At 37.2% G+C, this 17,970-nt stretch overlaps 1 protein-coding gene across 1 annotated transcript in view; it reads right to left on the reverse strand.

Moving 5' to 3' along the window:
- Positions 1–17,970, reverse strand: part of LOC306988932 (uncharacterized protein) — a 198,748-nt gene that overhangs the window by 154,854 nt on the left and 25,924 nt on the right. Inside the window, exons 7-25 of the mRNA XM_079594151.1 lie at positions 16,740–16,935; positions 14,826–16,653; positions 10,934–11,104; positions 7,278–7,451; positions 6,911–7,081; positions 6,013–6,186; positions 5,633–5,806; positions 5,307–5,477; positions 4,627–4,800; positions 4,295–4,465; positions 3,984–4,154; positions 3,536–3,709; positions 3,222–3,392; positions 2,899–3,069; positions 2,180–2,353; positions 1,844–2,014; positions 769–939; positions 383–556; positions 51–221 (exon numbers count right to left, since the gene is read on the reverse strand). Coding sequence (XP_079450277.1) covers positions 51–221; positions 383–556; positions 769–939; positions 1,844–2,014; positions 2,180–2,353; positions 2,899–3,069; positions 3,222–3,392; positions 3,536–3,709; positions 3,984–4,154; positions 4,295–4,465; positions 4,627–4,800; positions 5,307–5,477; positions 5,633–5,806; positions 6,013–6,186; positions 6,911–7,081; positions 7,278–7,451; positions 10,934–11,104; positions 14,826–16,653; positions 16,740–16,935 — 4,952 coding nt within the window. The remainder of the gene's footprint in view (positions 1–50; positions 222–382; positions 557–768; positions 940–1,843; positions 2,015–2,179; positions 2,354–2,898; positions 3,070–3,221; positions 3,393–3,535; positions 3,710–3,983; positions 4,155–4,294; positions 4,466–4,626; positions 4,801–5,306; positions 5,478–5,632; positions 5,807–6,012; positions 6,187–6,910; positions 7,082–7,277; positions 7,452–10,933; positions 11,105–14,825; positions 16,654–16,739; positions 16,936–17,970) is intronic.

A 17,970-nucleotide genomic window follows, 5' to 3' on the forward strand; every position in this document is an offset into this window, starting at 1 on the left:
AAAAGTACTTGATGCTAACATATACACTAATAAAAGAACACAATACTCACATCAGTGTGTTTAGTTTACAGTGTTTATCTTGCAGCAAAGGAACAAGATTATTCACATTTGAGTCTCCTAGTTTATGTTCACTCAGATTCAGCTCTCTCAGGAGTAACAGGTTTTTACCCACAATTCCTCTCACATACTGACAGGCTTCATCTGCAGCAGGACCCAAAAACCTGGAGAAAGAGGAAATACATTGACATTACCTGCCATACATTTTATTTTCACAAACTTGTGAAAGGGCTGTTAATAATCGCAAAGCTTTTATAAACTTATTAGAGAGTTTCAGCTAAAATTGGTTTAAGACAATTGAACAATATTTTTAAAAAACACTCACCTCAGTGTCTTCAGTTGACAGTTCTGATCCTGTAGTAAATCATCGAGCTCCTTCACTCCTGATTGTCCAGGATCATTTCCTGTGAGATCCAGCTCTATCAGGTGTGAAGGGTTTGATCTCAGAGCTGAAGCCAGAGCTTTATAACCTTCTTCTGTAATGCTGCAGTTTGAAAGTCTACAGAAAAAAGGTTTGAAATACCAAAATCTCTTATAATATTTATATTAGTGACCGTGTTTTATTTCGTAAAACCTCAAATACACCTTATTTTCTCTTCTCATCAGAGAAGGTCTGATCTGGTGACAAAAGCTTGTCTTTTCGTTTTCTTTAGTTTACTACAGCAATTTTAACTTTGAACACAAGAGAACAATATTATTAAGACCACTCACCTGAGTTTCTCCAGTGTGCAGTTTGTATTTTCTAATGCGATCTGGAGTTTCTTCACTCCTGAATCCTGCAGATTATTGTTGCTCATGTCAAGCTCTTTCAAACTGGGGTTTGATCTCAGGACTGTAGCGAGAGCTGAACAGCTTTCCTCTGTCAGATCACAATTACACAGCCTAAAATGAACAACAGGAGGAGCATTTACAAACACAAAATACTTGATGTAACTATTAGTTGATTCCTGAGAACTTATCTGGGTCATCTGCTTCATTTAAGATATTTCAAGTCAAGTCATCTTCATTTATATAGCGCTTTTAACAATGTAGATTGTTTCAAAACAGCTTTGGAGAGATAAACGTATAATTTAAGGTAACAGAGATTGTTTTGGCTTTATAGCAGTTCTTGAATAATGTTATTTTCCAGCTAAAGTTAGTTTTGATTGATTCCCTTCCGTCGAAATGATCATTTGTTGTTAAATTAGGGGCCGCTAAGACGACACCGTTCTCTCTAAACAGACTTTAAACGCGAACCTGTGATAAACGCTGATGGCGCTCACGCGCGCATCAAGAATTAATTCTATAGTTATGTGCGGTTGAATATACATGCACAGGTTTGTAATTCCCTACAAACCAAGCCTTAACAAACTACTTGTCTTGCCTATAGATTTTTATACAATTTTATTTTATTTTATCACTTCGGGGTAGGTACGCGAACCAAATTTCCCACAAAGCTTTATCTGTAGAGTGGTAAAGGGATCCTCCATAGGGAGAGGCTAGTTGGCACTTCAGCACTGCGTTGTCATCGGATCCAGGCGAAGGGTCTTCGTCAGATCTGGATACGGCCTGGAACCGGCAGGCTGCGGGAAAACCTCGGGATAAACTAAGACACTAAAATTAGCGTAGATGCCATTCTTCTTATGATGTAACAAGTACATCAGGATTTAAGGAAAGTGTTCCCAGTTCCGGCTGACCTAATCTATGCAGCCTAACATTGAGTTATAGAAGTCAATAATGTATTATGTGAATGCTAGGTCAAAGAGACATTTCAATGTTTAATAAAAACAAAACTTAAAATACTCACATCAGTGTGTTGAGTTGACAGTGTTTATCCTGCAGAAAAGCAGCGATCTGATTCACTCGTGTGTCTCCTAGTTCATGATCACTCAGATTCAGCTCTCTCAGGAGTAACGGATTTTTACCCACAATTTCTCTAACATACTGACAGGCTTCATCAGCAGCAGGACCCCAAACCCTGGAGACAGTGGAAATACATTGATATATTTTATTTTCACAAGCTTGTGAAACGGCTTTTAATCATTTTTTTACTTTTATAACAGTATTTTTTTGACAGTTTATTTATATTTCATCGAAAATGGGCTAAAGACTACTGAACATTATTTACTTTAAAAACACTCACCTCAGTGTCTTCAGTTGACAGTCTGGATCCTGTAGTAAATCATTGAGCTCCTTCACTCCTGATTCTCCAGGATCATTTCCTGTGAGATCCAGCTCTATCAGGTGTGAAGGGTTTGATCTCAGAGCTGAAGCCAGAGCTTTATAACCTTCTTCTGTGATACTGCAGTTTGAAAGTCTACAGAAAAGAGATTTTGAAGTAAATCTATCATAAAAGTAATATTAGTGAACACTGTATAAAACCTCAAATTCACTTAATTTACTCTCTCTTCTGGTCAGAGAAGTTCTGGTCTGGTGACAGGCGGGTTTCGTTACATCACTTCATGTTGTTGCTGCCGCACAGTTTGAGTTTGGAGCTACGACAATTTGATTCTTAATCCTCGATTTCTTCTTTATACCAGTTTTATAAAGTAATATTTTTCTGCTTTTTGCAGTGGGTGAACATATAGAGAACTGTGACTTTGTATATGAACATTTCTGAAATACTTAGACAGCAAGCTCAGATAACAGAACACTCTAAATTGTAATGTGGACTCATGCATTTTCTGTAAAGCTGCTTTGACATTATGTGTATTGTGAAAAGCGCTGTACAAATGAATGTGAATTGAACAGAATAATTTATTTTCATTTTCCTTAGTGTACAGTAGGCCTACTACAGTAATTTTAAATTTGAACAAAAGAGAACAATATTACTAAAATTAAACAATGGTTCATTCAACTCACATGAGTTTCTCCAGTGTACAGTTTGTATTTTCTAATCCGTTCTGGAGTTTCTTCGCTCCTGAATCCTGCAGATTATTGTTGCTCATGTCAAGCTCTTTCAGACTGGAGTTTGATCTCAGGACTGTAGCGAGAGCTGAACAGCTTTCCTCTGTTAGAACACAATTACACAGCCTAAAATGATGAACATGAGAGAGAGAATTTACAAACACAAAGTACTTGATACCAACATTCAGTGATGACTAAAGAATATTGTCTTTTTGTCACTCGAGTTATTTAAGATACTTTAAATGTATAATAATAATAATAATGAACAAAATGCTCACTGGAGTGTGTTGAGTTTACAGTGTTTGTCCAACAGTAGAGCAGCGATCTGATTCACTCCTGTGTCTCCTAGTTCATGTTCACTCAGATTCAGCTCTCTCATGAGTAACGGGTTTTTACCCACAATTCCTCTAACATACTGACAGGCTTCATCTGCAGCAGGACCCAAAAACCTGGAGAGAGAATAAGTACATTGACATTACCTGCTATATAACTTTTTTTCACAAGCTTGTGAAAGACTTTTTGGCAATTTTCAACTTCAATTTCAACTAATTTTTTTTTTAAACCATTGCACTTTAATTTTAAGAAAACTCACCTCAGTGTCTTCAGTTGACAGTTTGGATCCTGTAGTAAACCATTAAGCTCATTTACTCCTGATAGTCCAGGATCATTTCCTGTGAGATCCAGCTCTATCAGGTGTGAAGGGTTTGATCTCAAAGCTGAAGACAGAGCTTTATAACCTTCTTCTGTGATTCTGCAGGTCGAAAGTCTAGAAAAAGGACATACAAAAAAAAACCAAAAAAAAATTAATATAAAAAATATATATATTTTAAAGATGTCAAATGCATTTTAATATTTAAAATGTTAACAGAAGAGGATTTTATGATATTAAAATCAAATGATTGTTTCTCTTCTGGTCAGAGGGGTGGTGGTGACGGGGTGTTGACAGAAACATGTATTTTTTTTATTACTACAGTCATTCTAACTTTGGACAAAAATAATAATAATATTATTCAAATCAAACAATGGCTTGTTAAACTCACCTGAGTTTTTCCAGTGTGCAATTTGTATTTTCTAATCCATCCTGTATTTTCTTCACTCCTGAATCCTGCAGATTGTTGTTGCTCATGTCAAGCTCTTTCAGACTGGCGTTTGATCTCAGGACTGTAGCGAGAGATGAACAGCTTTCCTCTGTCAGACCACAATTACGCAGCCTAAAATTATGAACATGAGGGAGAAATTGTAAACACAATGTGCTTGATGCCAATATTAAGTGATTACAGCAAATTAATGTGTTTTGATCACTTATTTTAGCTACTTTAAATGTAAAATAAGGAATGAACAAAATACTCACATCAGTGTGTTGAGTTTACAGTGTTTATCCTGCAGTAGAGCAGAGATCTGATTCACTCGTGTGTCTCCTAGTTCATGATCACTCAGATTCAGCTCTCTCAAGAGTAATGGGTTTTTACCCACAATTCCAATCACACACTGACATGCTTCATCTGCAGCAGGACCCAAAAACCTGGAGAAAGAGGAAATACATTGACATTACAGGCCATAAAAAAAATGTGTTCACAAGCTTGTGAAAGAGGTTGTAATAAATGCAGATATTTTATAAACATATTTGACAGTTTCAGCTAAAATTGGTTTGTGACAATTGAACATTGTCTTAAAAACACTCACCTCAGTGTCTTCAGTTGACAGTCTGGATCCTGAAGTAGATCATTGAGCTTCTTCACTCCTGATTGTCCAGGATCATTTCTTGTGAGATCCAGCTCTATCAGGTGTGAAGGGTTTGATCTCAGAGCTGAAGCCAGAGCTTTATATCCTTCTTCAGTAATACTGCAGTCTGAAAGTCTACAAAGAACAAAACCAAGAATTTAAATTAACCTTGTGGTTCAAATTCATTCTGTACAATTTAAAAACATTATACTATCAATCTATTGAATACTGTAATAAAGTTCAAGGCTCAGAGAAGGAGCTGTCTCATAGGCGACTGCTGCATAAACATAGACAAAATCAGAAACATAAAGTCCCAGGTTTGGTCCTATGTCTTCTTCCACTGTTGTCACTCCTTCTTTTAGGTTCCTGTGGGACTCAAGGCTTGTGTATGGTGCAGGTGTTGCTCAGTAACATTCGGTCCGCCTAATTCCGCTTCCACGTCTCTTGTGTTTGCTTATATTTTAGTACAGTCAACAAAAAATATTTGTTTCCTTTTAGTTCAAAAACTGGTAATTTAAAAAAAGGTGTGCTTCTGGAGGTGGACACATTCAACAATATATAACATTCCCATCATCAGCTAATGTGCAATATTAATCTCACTGCTCACATTCATTGTTCAATGTAGAGTGAGGTGTACTCACTTCAGTATCTTCAGCTCACACATAGATTTCTTCAGTCCCTCACAGATTTCTTTGACTCCTGAGTCCAGCAGACGGCTGTTGTTCAGGTTCATCTCTTTTAGGATGGTTTTGGAAGATAGAACAGTAGCTATAACTGAACAGCTTTTCTCTGTCTGCACACAATTATTCAGCCTATAAAAAAAAAAACAGTAATAAATACTAATATTTATTATTCAGCACATATTCAACACGCATCAGACCAACAGGTATTCATATATGCTCACAAATGTGACTGACAGTCATTTATAACTGAATAAGAGGAACATGTATAACTCATGTTCACTCACTTTATTTTCTCCAGTTTGCTATGAGAGTCCATCAAAAGAGCAGAGAGCTTCTCCCCATCTAGATCTCCTAGTTTATCTCCACTCAGATCCAGTTCTGTAAGTAATAATGGACTTTTACCCATAACTTTTGTGAGATAGTCACACGCTTCCTGAGCAGCAGGGCTTTTCAGAAACCTACAGGAATTAGGTAAGATCATTTATGTTTTTACAATATTTATTCTCACAAAATCAGTTGTGTGTCAGATGCATTTTTCTGATTTGCAATTTAATTCCAGTTCATGTCATTCTTCCACACTGGTCCATTTGACCCCTCTATCTATTTTCATATAGTTGATTTTCACATCACTAGTTCAGTTTTAAATATTTCAAGGTTTTATCACCTGATGGTCTTTAATTTATAAAGTTCATCTTGTAGTAAATCATTGAGCTCCTTCACTCCTGATTGTCCAGGATTATTTCCTCTGAGATCCAGCTCTATCAGGTGTGAAGGGTTTGATCTCAGAGCTGAAGCCAGAGCTTTATAACCTTCTTCTGTGATTCTGCAGTCTGAAAGTCTAAAACAAAAAAAACAAAAAACAAATATATAACATATACTATGCTGAATAAAAGTTGCACTACGGGACTTTGACCTTTTCACATTACCGGGGTTCTCAAAAGCAAAAGCCGTCATAATTGGGTAAAGTTCTATAGGGGTGAACGGAAACTAAAACAAATTAATTTTTTGTGTTTTCATTTGCCCCCAAAATAGGAAGAGAGGGTTACCAGTTTAAATCAATCAGCAGCTATATGACTAATAACATTTCTAAGTAACTTTTGTTAAAACAAGATGCAAACACTCAAGCAATTTCAGTACGCACACAAAATATATATAGTCTGAGACGTAACCATGCAAAAACGATTAACTTCAAATTGACATTTCCTGCCAAACCTGCCAGCTCAATTTATAAATCATTATTATAGGATTACTTAGGTAAGGCAAGAGGACAGTTTAGATCACCACTATCAGTTTAGATGTGACATACTTGACATAATAACATCCTCGCTCAATAACAGATTTTTGTTAATTAAAAAAATAAAATAAAAATAAATCTATAGTGCATACTATAGTCTATAGTATCTTTAATGTCATTACTTAAAAATGATGTTTATAAAAGCATATTAACATGTAGAAATGTACATGACTGGAGTTCCCAACAGAAAACAAATATTCACTATTCCTGAGCTTTCTAGTTTATTCCCACTCAATAATGTTAGCATCAATTAATGTCAATTACTCACATCAGTGTGTTAAGTATACAGTGTTTATCCTGCAGTAGAGGAACAAGTTGTTTCATGTTTGAGTTCCCTAGATTACGTCCACTCAGGTTTAGCTCTCTCAGAAATAACGGGTTTTTACCCACAACTCTATTCACATACTGACAGGCTTCATCTGCAGCAGGACCCAAAAACCTGCAGAAGAGAAGATGAAGCGGAACTCAATTTAGTTTTAGCAAAACTTGAAACTTGGTGTAAAAACAACATTTGATTCTGAAACTGTTAAGGCGTTTGTCTTCATTTTACTTTAATGCAACAGTGAAATCACATTTCTATAAATAATTCACCTGCATACATATAATTTATTTTGTATTATTTAATCATATTTCACCTCAGTGTCTTCAGTTGACAGTTGGGATCCTGTAATAAATCATCGAGCTCCTTCACTCCTGATTGTCCAGGATCATTTCCTCTGAGATCCAGCTCTATCAGATGTGAAGGGTTTGATCTCAGAGCTGAAGCCAGAGCCTTATATCCTTCTTCATTGATACTGCAGTTTGAAAGTCTACAACAGAAATGAAACATTCAACGGATTAATCAGCTATTCTAGAAATTACCTCAATATTATAAATTATGATTTTGGAATATATTTTGTTCTTTGTACAATAAACTGCTAAATGAATTCAAAAAGTGAACACAAAAGGCCCAGAGACAACTAATCTGAGAATCTCCAGTTTACAGTCACGTATCTAAAACTTTACAGTCACGTATCTAAAAACAGGTTTCAAGTATCTAAAACTCTACAGGTGTGAAAGTCTTTTATCGGAATGATCCACAACATAAAAGCAACCTCAAAATTGTTGAATAACAAGAAAGTGAAAGTACTGAAATGGCCTAATTAAATCCACACTTAAAGGGATACTCCACTTTTTTTGGAAATAGGCTCATTTTACAACTCCCCCAGAGTTAAACAGTTGAGTTTTACCGTTTTCGAATCCATTCAGCCGAACTCTGGTTCTGACGGTACCAGTTTTAGCATAGCTTAGCATAGATAATTGATTCTGGTGGGTCCAGTAGCATTTATTTCAAAATGACCAATGAGTTTCAATATTTTTCCTATTTAAAACTTGACTCTTCTGTAGTTAAACCCATGCACCCATGGTACGGCCGCACAGTTCCTTGATTCTTACGCCGGAATGAGAGTAGTTCCTAGCCATATAGGCTTGGAAAATCGCAACTTTTCATTTTCCGTCGATCTTAGTAATAAGATTTACTATAGGTGTTTTGCAAGTCCACTGGACCCCAAACACTGATTAAGGGTTAAAACCTATTTAAATGCTTTTGGACCTAGAATGCAGTGTTAATTTCGTTTATATATATATTTTTTTTAATTTCATAAATTTTTTCACAGACGAAAACGAGACTAAAACTAAATAAAATCCAGTTTTAAATGACGACAACTATGACGAAAATGTTTTGACATTTTCGTCAACTAATAAAAACTAAACAGAAATGTTACGGAGGAACGATTGGGGAAGAGATTCATTCAGAACCGATTTGCGTTTGTAGTTGCGCACATTTGAATCTACCCGACGGCGCGCGAGTTGGCATGCGCTTGATGCATGTCTCATAAATCGTTAAAAAATGTAAACGTCTGGGAGAAAGAGAAGAGCAGACATATGGATAGATCTGAATAAGAGTGAAAGAGAACTTTATTCGGTATGTTTTTCTGTGCGATCACACACACCCACGATCCGAAGCGTGCAAATAGATAGCGCGATGCGCGCAAGAACTGAATTGAGCTCTCTTTCGTGTCTGAATGGACAAATACACACAACATTATGTCTAAATGTGACCCGCCACGGAAACCAGTCGGCAGCACAACTTACGAGCAAAATGAGAAAGAAGCGTTTTTTTTCAAAACTGGTGATTTTCGCCTTTTTGCAGAATCTGTTAGTTGAGATCACGAAGAAGCCTCTCCATGTTTTAGATATCAATATTGGTATATTTAAAATCGTACATTTTTAGGTTGAAATCGGCTTGTTTTGTGAGATTCTAGCTCGCAGTAGGGGCGTGTCATTGTCTGTGTGTATTTCCATACTGGATAAGCCGGCTTTTGTTTCTTTTGTTATTGCCCCCGCCCTCCAAGGGAACAGCGTGGTAGGACTGGGCGATATATATTGATATATTTTTTAAATGGGATATGGAATTAGACCATATCGCATCGATATAGTTCAAAGTTGCGCTGTGATTCTTGCTGCAAGCAAGCTGCTGTGTGCTTTTGTAGCAGTCTGCGTCTCAACAGCCCAGTGTACAACGCGACAAATACTCACATTAAATGTTTACGCAGAGGAACAGGACACTGCAGTTCTCAAAAGTTAATTATTTGCATGTGCTTTAAAGCCTTGCCGGTTAAACATGTCATTCGCTGCTGAAGCGCTGTTCTAATGCGCTTTTCTGAGCACAAACAGCCGACGCGCGCATGCACTAAAAGCCTGTCTAACAGCGCCTGGATACTGGACTAAGTTATCTTTCGAGTCTTTTTGAGCTAATACTGTCAAATACACTCAAGGTTTACATAAAGAAAGTTGGTTATGTCTAAACTGAAAGCAAACCGAGAAAATTGAGAGAAATCTGCGTGTCATATTATGCGTACATATTAGACGCGTTGCTTTCAGGTCTTAAAGAGACAGTAGCCCTAATAGTAACACGCTGCCGCTTGTCCTTAAAGGGATTGTTCACCCAAAAATAAACATTTTGTCATTCTTTACTCACTCTAATGTTGTTCCAAACCTGTATTTATTTATTTATTGTGCTGAACACAAAAGAAGATATTTGGAAGAATGTGGGTAACCAGACAGTTGCTGGTCCCCATTGACTACCATAGGAAATACATATAGAAGTCACTGGGGAACATCAACTGTTTGGTTACCCACATTCTTCCAAATAACTTCAGAAGAAAGAAACTTATTCAGGTTTAAAACAACTTGAGAGAGTAAATGATGACAATTAAACATTTGGGGAGAACTATCCATTTAATGTTAATAAAACAACATCACACACTGCTCTTGACTGAGAACTTTAATAGTAACTTTAATAAGAATCAATGTATAATTTATACAGTGAAGTCCATATTTGGCTTTGACTTTCACTGAACATTTGCTCTCACTTTGAGTAAAAAATATCGGACAAATGTCCGTCTGGAGAGTATTCACGTAAACACAGTCAGTTATGTCTTTACAGGATGTACAGTTGTGAGAATATCGGATGTGCATCAGCAGTGCTGGATCTGCACACTCGGTCTTAAAGTGACAGTGCGTAATAAACCTAATGCCGTCTGTACACTTAATATTGATCAAAAAAAAAAAAAAAAGCATTTACTGCTCTTTAATAGCTTTAATAAGGATCCATTATATTTAATTTATACAAATAAATATATCTGCTTGAAAGAATAAAGAATGATGTAGCCTATGTAAGTTAAAGACTGCATAATCATTCATTGAAGAAAAAAAAGACTGTTCTACTTTAGGAGAAGTGTTTTTATTTCATTTTAAGATATTATTTTATGTCACAGTGCTAAATCTGTGTCTGTATTGCATGTTCAAACTTTAAAAATTATTCATATTAACAGGTTAATACATGTTTTCTACGGGAACATATAATGGGTTTGGAAATTTTAGAGAAATTCTAAATTAATGCATTACAATTTAACTAAACCCATTCGATTTTAGTCGACTAAAACTACTGTAGATTTAGTCGACTAAAATCGTATTGTATTTCGTCGACTAAAACTAGACTAAAACTAAAACAATTCAGACGACTAAAATATGACTAAAACTAAAATGACATTTTAGTCAAAAGACTATGACTAAAACTAAATAAAAATTTGCTGTCAAAATGAACACTGCTAGAATGTAATGTTAATGCAGGAATTAAAGCCTACAAATTTCATTCATCTGAAGCAGGTTATGTGGCAGATTAACCAACTCCAAGTTAGCAGATGGATCTGCATTTTGACTCAATACTAGGGATTGTCACATAACTTACCTCAGTATCTCCAATTTGCAATTGACACTCTTTAGTCCAGTGCAGAGCAGCTTCACTCCTGAATCCTGCAGATTATTATGGTTTATGTTCAGCTCTTTCAGATTTGTATCTGATTCAAGAACTAGAGACAGAGCTGGACAACTTTTGTCTGTTAAGTGACAATCATTTAGCCTACAAGGGAAAATAAGTCATATCACAGAACCAGATAAATGTAATATATTTGATAAATACAAAGATTACATTTATACTAATTATTTTAATATGAACAGTAAATATTCAGTAGTGTGAGCTGCAATGGCTTTACTCTTCAACATTTTTTTATTTATATTTTAGTGTCCCCGACCACCAGCTGCAGTGCCCTGGATATAAACCAGAGCGCATCCTAGTCCATTGCCATTCTATCATAAACTGCCTGATTGCTTTCAGCTATTGCTCATTACCTTAAAGCTACACTGTGTAACTTTTTAAGTTGATTTTTAGCTAAAAACACTTTGTTCTTTCAAAATGATATGTGCTCATTAATGTATAATTACTCCTACCAACTAATCAAGTATTCTCGTAAGCGTAGAAGCTGCCATTTATAATGCATACGGGTGAGCTGCTCGAATGGCGGAAGCCATGTTGTGCCTCCATCTTGAAAATACATCAGCCAAAGAGGGACATACCTGGAAATTCAAGCCTCGCCTTTCGCGTTTTTACACTCAGTGGCACCGTGACGAATGCGAGCGGGAGATTACTCGCAACTGCCGGCAGATTTGAAATAATACGGCCACTGTAGGAGTTAAAACGCCCTTGGGATGGAAGGGGCTAGAAAGTAATATTAAGTTGGTCGTCATATACAATTTCACTGCTAGATGGGAGTAATTCATACACAGTGTAGCTTTAAGCCAAGCCTATATGAACCCTGGGTGTGTCTCAATCAGCTCCCTAGTTCAGTAATCAGGGCACTGATCAGGGAGTCGGCCATTTTTATCTTAATGTCACAGAATCATTCCAGTGCAGACACATTTGCTCCATAAAGTCCTACAATGCACTGTGAAAATCAAAGAGCGTTGATGTTCACTATTGGCACTTTTCCACTGCATGGTACGGCACGGTTCGGCGCTTTTCCACTGCATGGTACGGTACAACTCGGCACGGCTCACTTGTGGCGCTATTCCACTGCATGGTACGGAATGGTACAGCTCACTTCGGCTCGCTTTAAATGGTACCACCTCTGTTGAGGTTCCAAGCATACCATACCAGTACTAAAATGTGACATGAAAACACTGCAGATCACTGATTGGTCCGACAGAATCGTCACTACCAGCGTCATTGTATTTGCGCGACACGAGACACTAAACCCGCTAGATTTAAATAGCCAGTAAAAGCCACCGCTGTAGCACCTGTTTTTAAACTACTTGCTTGACTTGCTTGAAAAAAAAGAAGAAAAAGAAATGGCTGAATCGTGGTCAGTGGACGAAGTGCAGACGTTCCTCTCATTGGTTGCCGAGGAGTCTTGCTTAACCCTAACAATTCTACTAATTCAGTGACAAATTTCCGAGATAAAAAGAAACTAGCATGCTTGAATAAAATCTACAGTTGAAAAGTGCTGCTCTGTTATCATGATGAGTGTCTTAAGGTGGAGAATGAATGTTTTGACCATTTTAGTTTAAGGTGGAGAATGAATGTTTTGACCATTTTAGTTTATGTAAGAGTATATGTCTTTCATAGCAGAAGGAACAATTTGTTTTATGATAACATTATGTGCTTCTTCCGCAGCTAACTGTGAAGCTTGTTTTGCTGAAAACAGAAATATCTACATAAAACATACATGTAAATATAATACAATATTAGCATTACACTACTTCCAATGGACTGCATTCTTTAAACAAAAAGATCAACAAAATATGTAATAATTTAACCATAAAAGAGTTATACGCGTATTTTTTGGTGTATGGTTAAGAATCAAAAAAGCAAGTCTCAAGTAAGTCTCAAGTCTTAACCTTCAAGTCTCAAGTAAGTCCCAAGTATTTTTTTTGGGGCAAGAGTCAAGTCAAGTCAAGTCACAGGCTATGCCAAGTCAAGTCAAGTCCTGTAGTAAGTCAAGTCAAGTCCTGTAGTAAGTCAAGTCAAGTCCAAGGTCAAGTCACCTTATTATTGTAATTTTAACTACAGAATCTGATCTTAATAAAGTGAAAAGACAAGATATAAGTAAACGTCAGTAAATGACAATAATTTGGATTTGTATTGTAAATACTCATGTTCAATAAAATACATCATGGAATCAAACAAAATTGTAACTTCATTAAATTATTTATTTTTCACTTCTGCCAACAGTGTTTGAAATGTTTTAATTTTTTAACATTGAGTCCATTAAACAAATAACAGCTTAACATCCAACAGACACCTCCCTCTCGCTCTCAAACACAGTTTACGTACAACATTAAACTTTGTTACATTTCTTCTCTCTCTCACACACGCGCATCTTGTCGGTTATTGGTTATTGGAACACTTTATTTTGCCTTTGAGTGGTTGGTTAACACTTGTTGTCTGGTGTCTACTGCCTACAGAGACGCGTTTTTTTGATGGCCTGCTTATGTGCTTATGGGGCGGGGCTTAATGGTAAATGGACTGCATTTGTATAGCGCTTTCACAGACCCAATGGCCACCAAAGCGCTTTACATATTGCCACACATTCACCCATTCATACACCGACGCCGGTGTCAGCCATGCAAGGCGCCATCTAGCTCATCGGGAGCAGCTGGGGTTAGGTGTCTTGCTCATGGACACCTCGACACTTGGTCAGGTGGAACCGGGGATTGAACCACCAACCTTTCGGTTTGTAGACAACCTACATGAACCACTAAGCCACTGCCGCCCTAGCGGATCGTTAGAAAAGATTAGATGAATGTGATAATTTATGTTTGGGACTTTTTTGGGCCTGAAATCGCTGATACAACCTTTAATGGCTACTTTAGCTATTATTACATTAGACAACTATTAACTAATTAGATAACATTAACAAATTGACAAGCACTTACTGGGCACAATGGCTCTTAAATGACGAACGAAATTGGAGGTTGTCGTCTGGCTGTCCGCGATGTTAATGTTGCATGTCTTGCAAAGCGCTGTTCGTCTTTTGCCATCTTGTGAATAATTCTTGAAGCCGAAAGCAATGACCCGATCGGTACCCCTCCAGCTGACATGTTGATGTGATATCTGATCTAAGTGGGCGTGGTGTGCGTAAGGTACGAGAGGGCATGACTGATGATAGTGTTGTGATCCAGTCATGACAACGCTATTCTCAGCCTCCGCTCCAGCTGGATCAACTTTATTTTTTTAAATAATTTATATATTTTATATTCAAACTGAAAACATGTTGTGATTAACACTCAAGTCATTCAAGTCATCGTGTCTCAAGTCAAGTCAAGTCCCGAGTCTTTAACTTCCAAGTCCGAGTCAAGTCTCAAGTATTGAATTTTTTGTCAAGTCAAGTCACAAGTCATAAAAATAGCGACTCGAGTCGACTCGAGTCCAAGTCACAAGTCTCCATGTCTGCCAAACACCTAAGATTCAATTTTTTTCAATTCAATTCAATTCCATTTATTTTTTTATTTTAAATTTGTATTTTTTTTAATTCAATTCAATTTTTTTTTATTCTAAACTATTTTAATTATTCTTATTACTTTTGATTATTTTAATTTCTCTACTCTAAACTGTTTTAATTATTCTTATTTCTTTTGATTATTTTAATTTCTTCTATGAAAAGCACTTAAAAATTACCATTGTGTATGAAATGTGCTATATAAATAAACTTGCCTTGCCTTGCCTTGCCTAAGATCAATGTAAATAATGCATTTTTAAAATGAAAGTAAAACAAAATGGAGGGAAAAAAAATGAAATTACTTACAGAGCTCTTTTGGAGGTTTTGATGAGTGCTGATAATCTAATGAGACACTCGTCTGATTTCTTGAATTTCTTAAGCTCAAACTCTTCCAGCTCCTCCTCTGAGGTCAACAACACAAAGGCCAAAGCAGACCACTGGGCAGGTGAAAGGTCAGCAGATGAGAGACTTCCTTCTCTAAGGTGAGTCTGAATCTCTTTCACCAGAGTTTGGTCATTCAGTTCATTCAGACAGTAGAACAGATTGATGGATCTTTCTGGAGAGAGATTATCCTCCAATTTCTGCTTAATGTACTGAACTACTGCTTTTTTGCTCTGGTCAATACCATCTTGCTTTTTCAACAGACCTCGTAAGAGTAGTCGATTGGACTGGAGTGACAAACCGAGGAGGAAGCGAAGGAAAAGGTCAAGGTGTCCATTGTCACTTTCGAGTGCCTTGTCCACTGCAGTCTTGAGCAAATCAAACATGGTTTCATTTTTGTTTTCCTGTTCTGTAGACTCTTGAACAAACACACTTTTCTTGTTGGTGTCTAGAAACAGATGTGCATAAAGAGCTGCAATTAACTCTTGAATGCTCAAATGAACAAAGCAGTACATGGTACCAAAAATGATCCCTTTTTCCTTCTTAAAGATCTGGGTACACATGCCTGAGAACACTGATGCCCTACAGATGTCAATACCACAAGATTCTAGGTCTGAATCATAGAAGATCAGGTTGTTTCTTTCCAGCTCATGAAATGCCAGTTTTCCAAGTGAAAGGATGGCATCTTTATCCCAGGAAACATCTGGTGTGTATTTTCCATCATACTTTCGCTGGCTCTGCTGAATCTGAAAGCGGAGAAAGTGTGTGTACATCTGTGTCAGTGTCTTGGGAGTGTCTTCAGTATTTGATTGCTGCAGTGATTTGGAGGCGTCATCAACCTGATTGTTTTTCATTTCATTTCTTTTCTCCTCAAAAATGTTCTGGAGAACAGTGGCTGATATCCAGCAGAAGACTGGGATATGGCACATGATAAAGAGACTCTTTGATTTTTTTATGTGATCAATGATTTCACTGGCCTGATTCTTATCTGTGAATCTTTTATTGAAGTACTCTTCCTTTTGTGCATCATTGAATCCTCTGACTTCTGTCACCCGGTCAATATATTCAGGAGGAATCTTACTGGCAGCTGCTGGTCTGGTGGTGATCCAGATGAGAGCAGAAGGAAACAGATTTCCCTTGATGAGGTTTGTCAGAAGAACATCCAGAGAAGCTGGTGATGAAACATCACCCCATGCCTCATTACCCTCAAAGTTAAGAGGAAGGCGACATTCATCCAATCCATCAAGGATGAACAGGACTTTGAATTTATTCCTTCTTTTAAGGTTCAGTCTTTTTGACTCTGGGAAAAACTGACTTATAAGATCTATCATGCTTCGTGTTTCTTTCTCCTTTAAGTTTAACTCTCTGAATGGAAGAGGAAATATGCAGTTGATATCTAGATGTTCTTTTCCTTCAGCCCAGTCCAGAATAAACTTTTGCACCGAGATGGATTTTCCGATACCAGCAACACCTTTTGTCAGTACAGTTCTGATCTCCTTGTCTTGTTCAGGTGCTTCAAACAAGTTTTTGCATTCAACCTGTATCTCTTGTGATTCTTGATGCCTGGAAGCAACTTCAATCTGTCTTACCTCATGTTCAGTATTGATCTGTTCACTACAACCCTGAGTGATATAAAGATCTGTGTAAATGCTGTTTAGAAGAGTGGAGTCACCATGCTTTGCAATTCCTTCAAACACACATTGATACTTCTTCTTTAGGCTATATTTTAGTGGATGAATGAATACCAGCTCATCTAAAAAACAGAAAAAAATACGAATTTTTTCAGAATTTTTCCACTACATTTTATACGTGAAAATATGATGGTTATAAGTATCTTACCTTCTAGAGCATCAGCAGCTTCATTTTGCTTAATCTCTCTCAGGAAGGAGAGTGTCAGATCAAGAGCTGCTTCCTTGATACTCCATTTATCCTCATTATAGTCTTTCACTAAGTATTGTGTGTTCTCCTTTTGTAATATTTTCTCAAACTCTTTCAGTTCATTGTGCAGAAATGTTATTATTTTGCCCTCAAGATTCTACAAAGCAAGAAAAAAGAGAAGCAATTAGTCAGTGGAGACATTGGTAGAGCTCTTTGTTTCCTGCTTCTTTCTATCTTCTACTTTCATTATAATTATATAATAATTATACAATATAATTTGAATTAGAATAATAGCTATTGACTATAAAGAAGCTTTTTTTATTTGTATTGCTCCTTACTGCATTTAAGTGGCACACTGTCCCACAGTAGTTTTAATTTCAGTCATATGTATGGTATAGGCTTTTGGTGTGGTAATTGTATAGGCATCCACAGCTGTAAAAGTTGATAAGCTGTATATTTATTTGGTATCCGTTCCACTACAGTGGAAACCCTCTTGTTCAGCCTCTTTGTGTGAAGACAGACTCAGCTAAAGACCTGATAGTTTACAGGCGCAAGTCCACCTAGTACAGACAGGGTACTACAGACAGGGTACAGAGTCTCTTTTCCATTTCTGGTCTCATACATTTTCACCCTCTCTTTTCCCACATTTAACATGTGCTTACAGTACACATTAATGTTGTCTCTCAACAACACAAACAGAAGGGAACGTAATCCTGATAACCTGCAAACTATCTGCACCTCTGCAAGTGCACCTGTCTCTATTTCTTTAGGTCTCTGGAATTGTCAGTCAGCTGTCAACACAGCTGTTAAGTTCATTACGGCCTTAGCTATTCAGTCAACTCTTAGTATCTTAGGCTTGACAGACCTGGATTCATCCAGAGGACAAAGCAACCTCTGCTACCCTCTCTAACAACTTTTCCTTCTCTTACGCAAAAAAGGTGCATAAGAAGTGCTCTTATTTCGCTGGTTGCTCTTTCATCGCCAGACGACGAGAGAGACGCAAATTTATTTTGCCTGTTAGGGTCCTCAAAATCTATCTGGAACGTTCTGCCTCATTCAGACAGTCAGAACAGCTTTTTGTATGCTTTGGTGGCTGCACGAAAGGGCTTGCTGTCACAAAGCAGAGACTATCGTGCTGGATAGTGGACGCTATCGCGCTGGCCTATGAGTCTAGGGGCCTCCCTTGCCCCTT

This window comes from Phoxinus phoxinus (genome assembly GCF_949152265.1).
Source record: "Phoxinus phoxinus genome assembly, chromosome: 20".
NCBI lineage: Eukaryota > Metazoa > Chordata > Actinopteri > Cypriniformes > Leuciscidae > Phoxinus > Phoxinus phoxinus.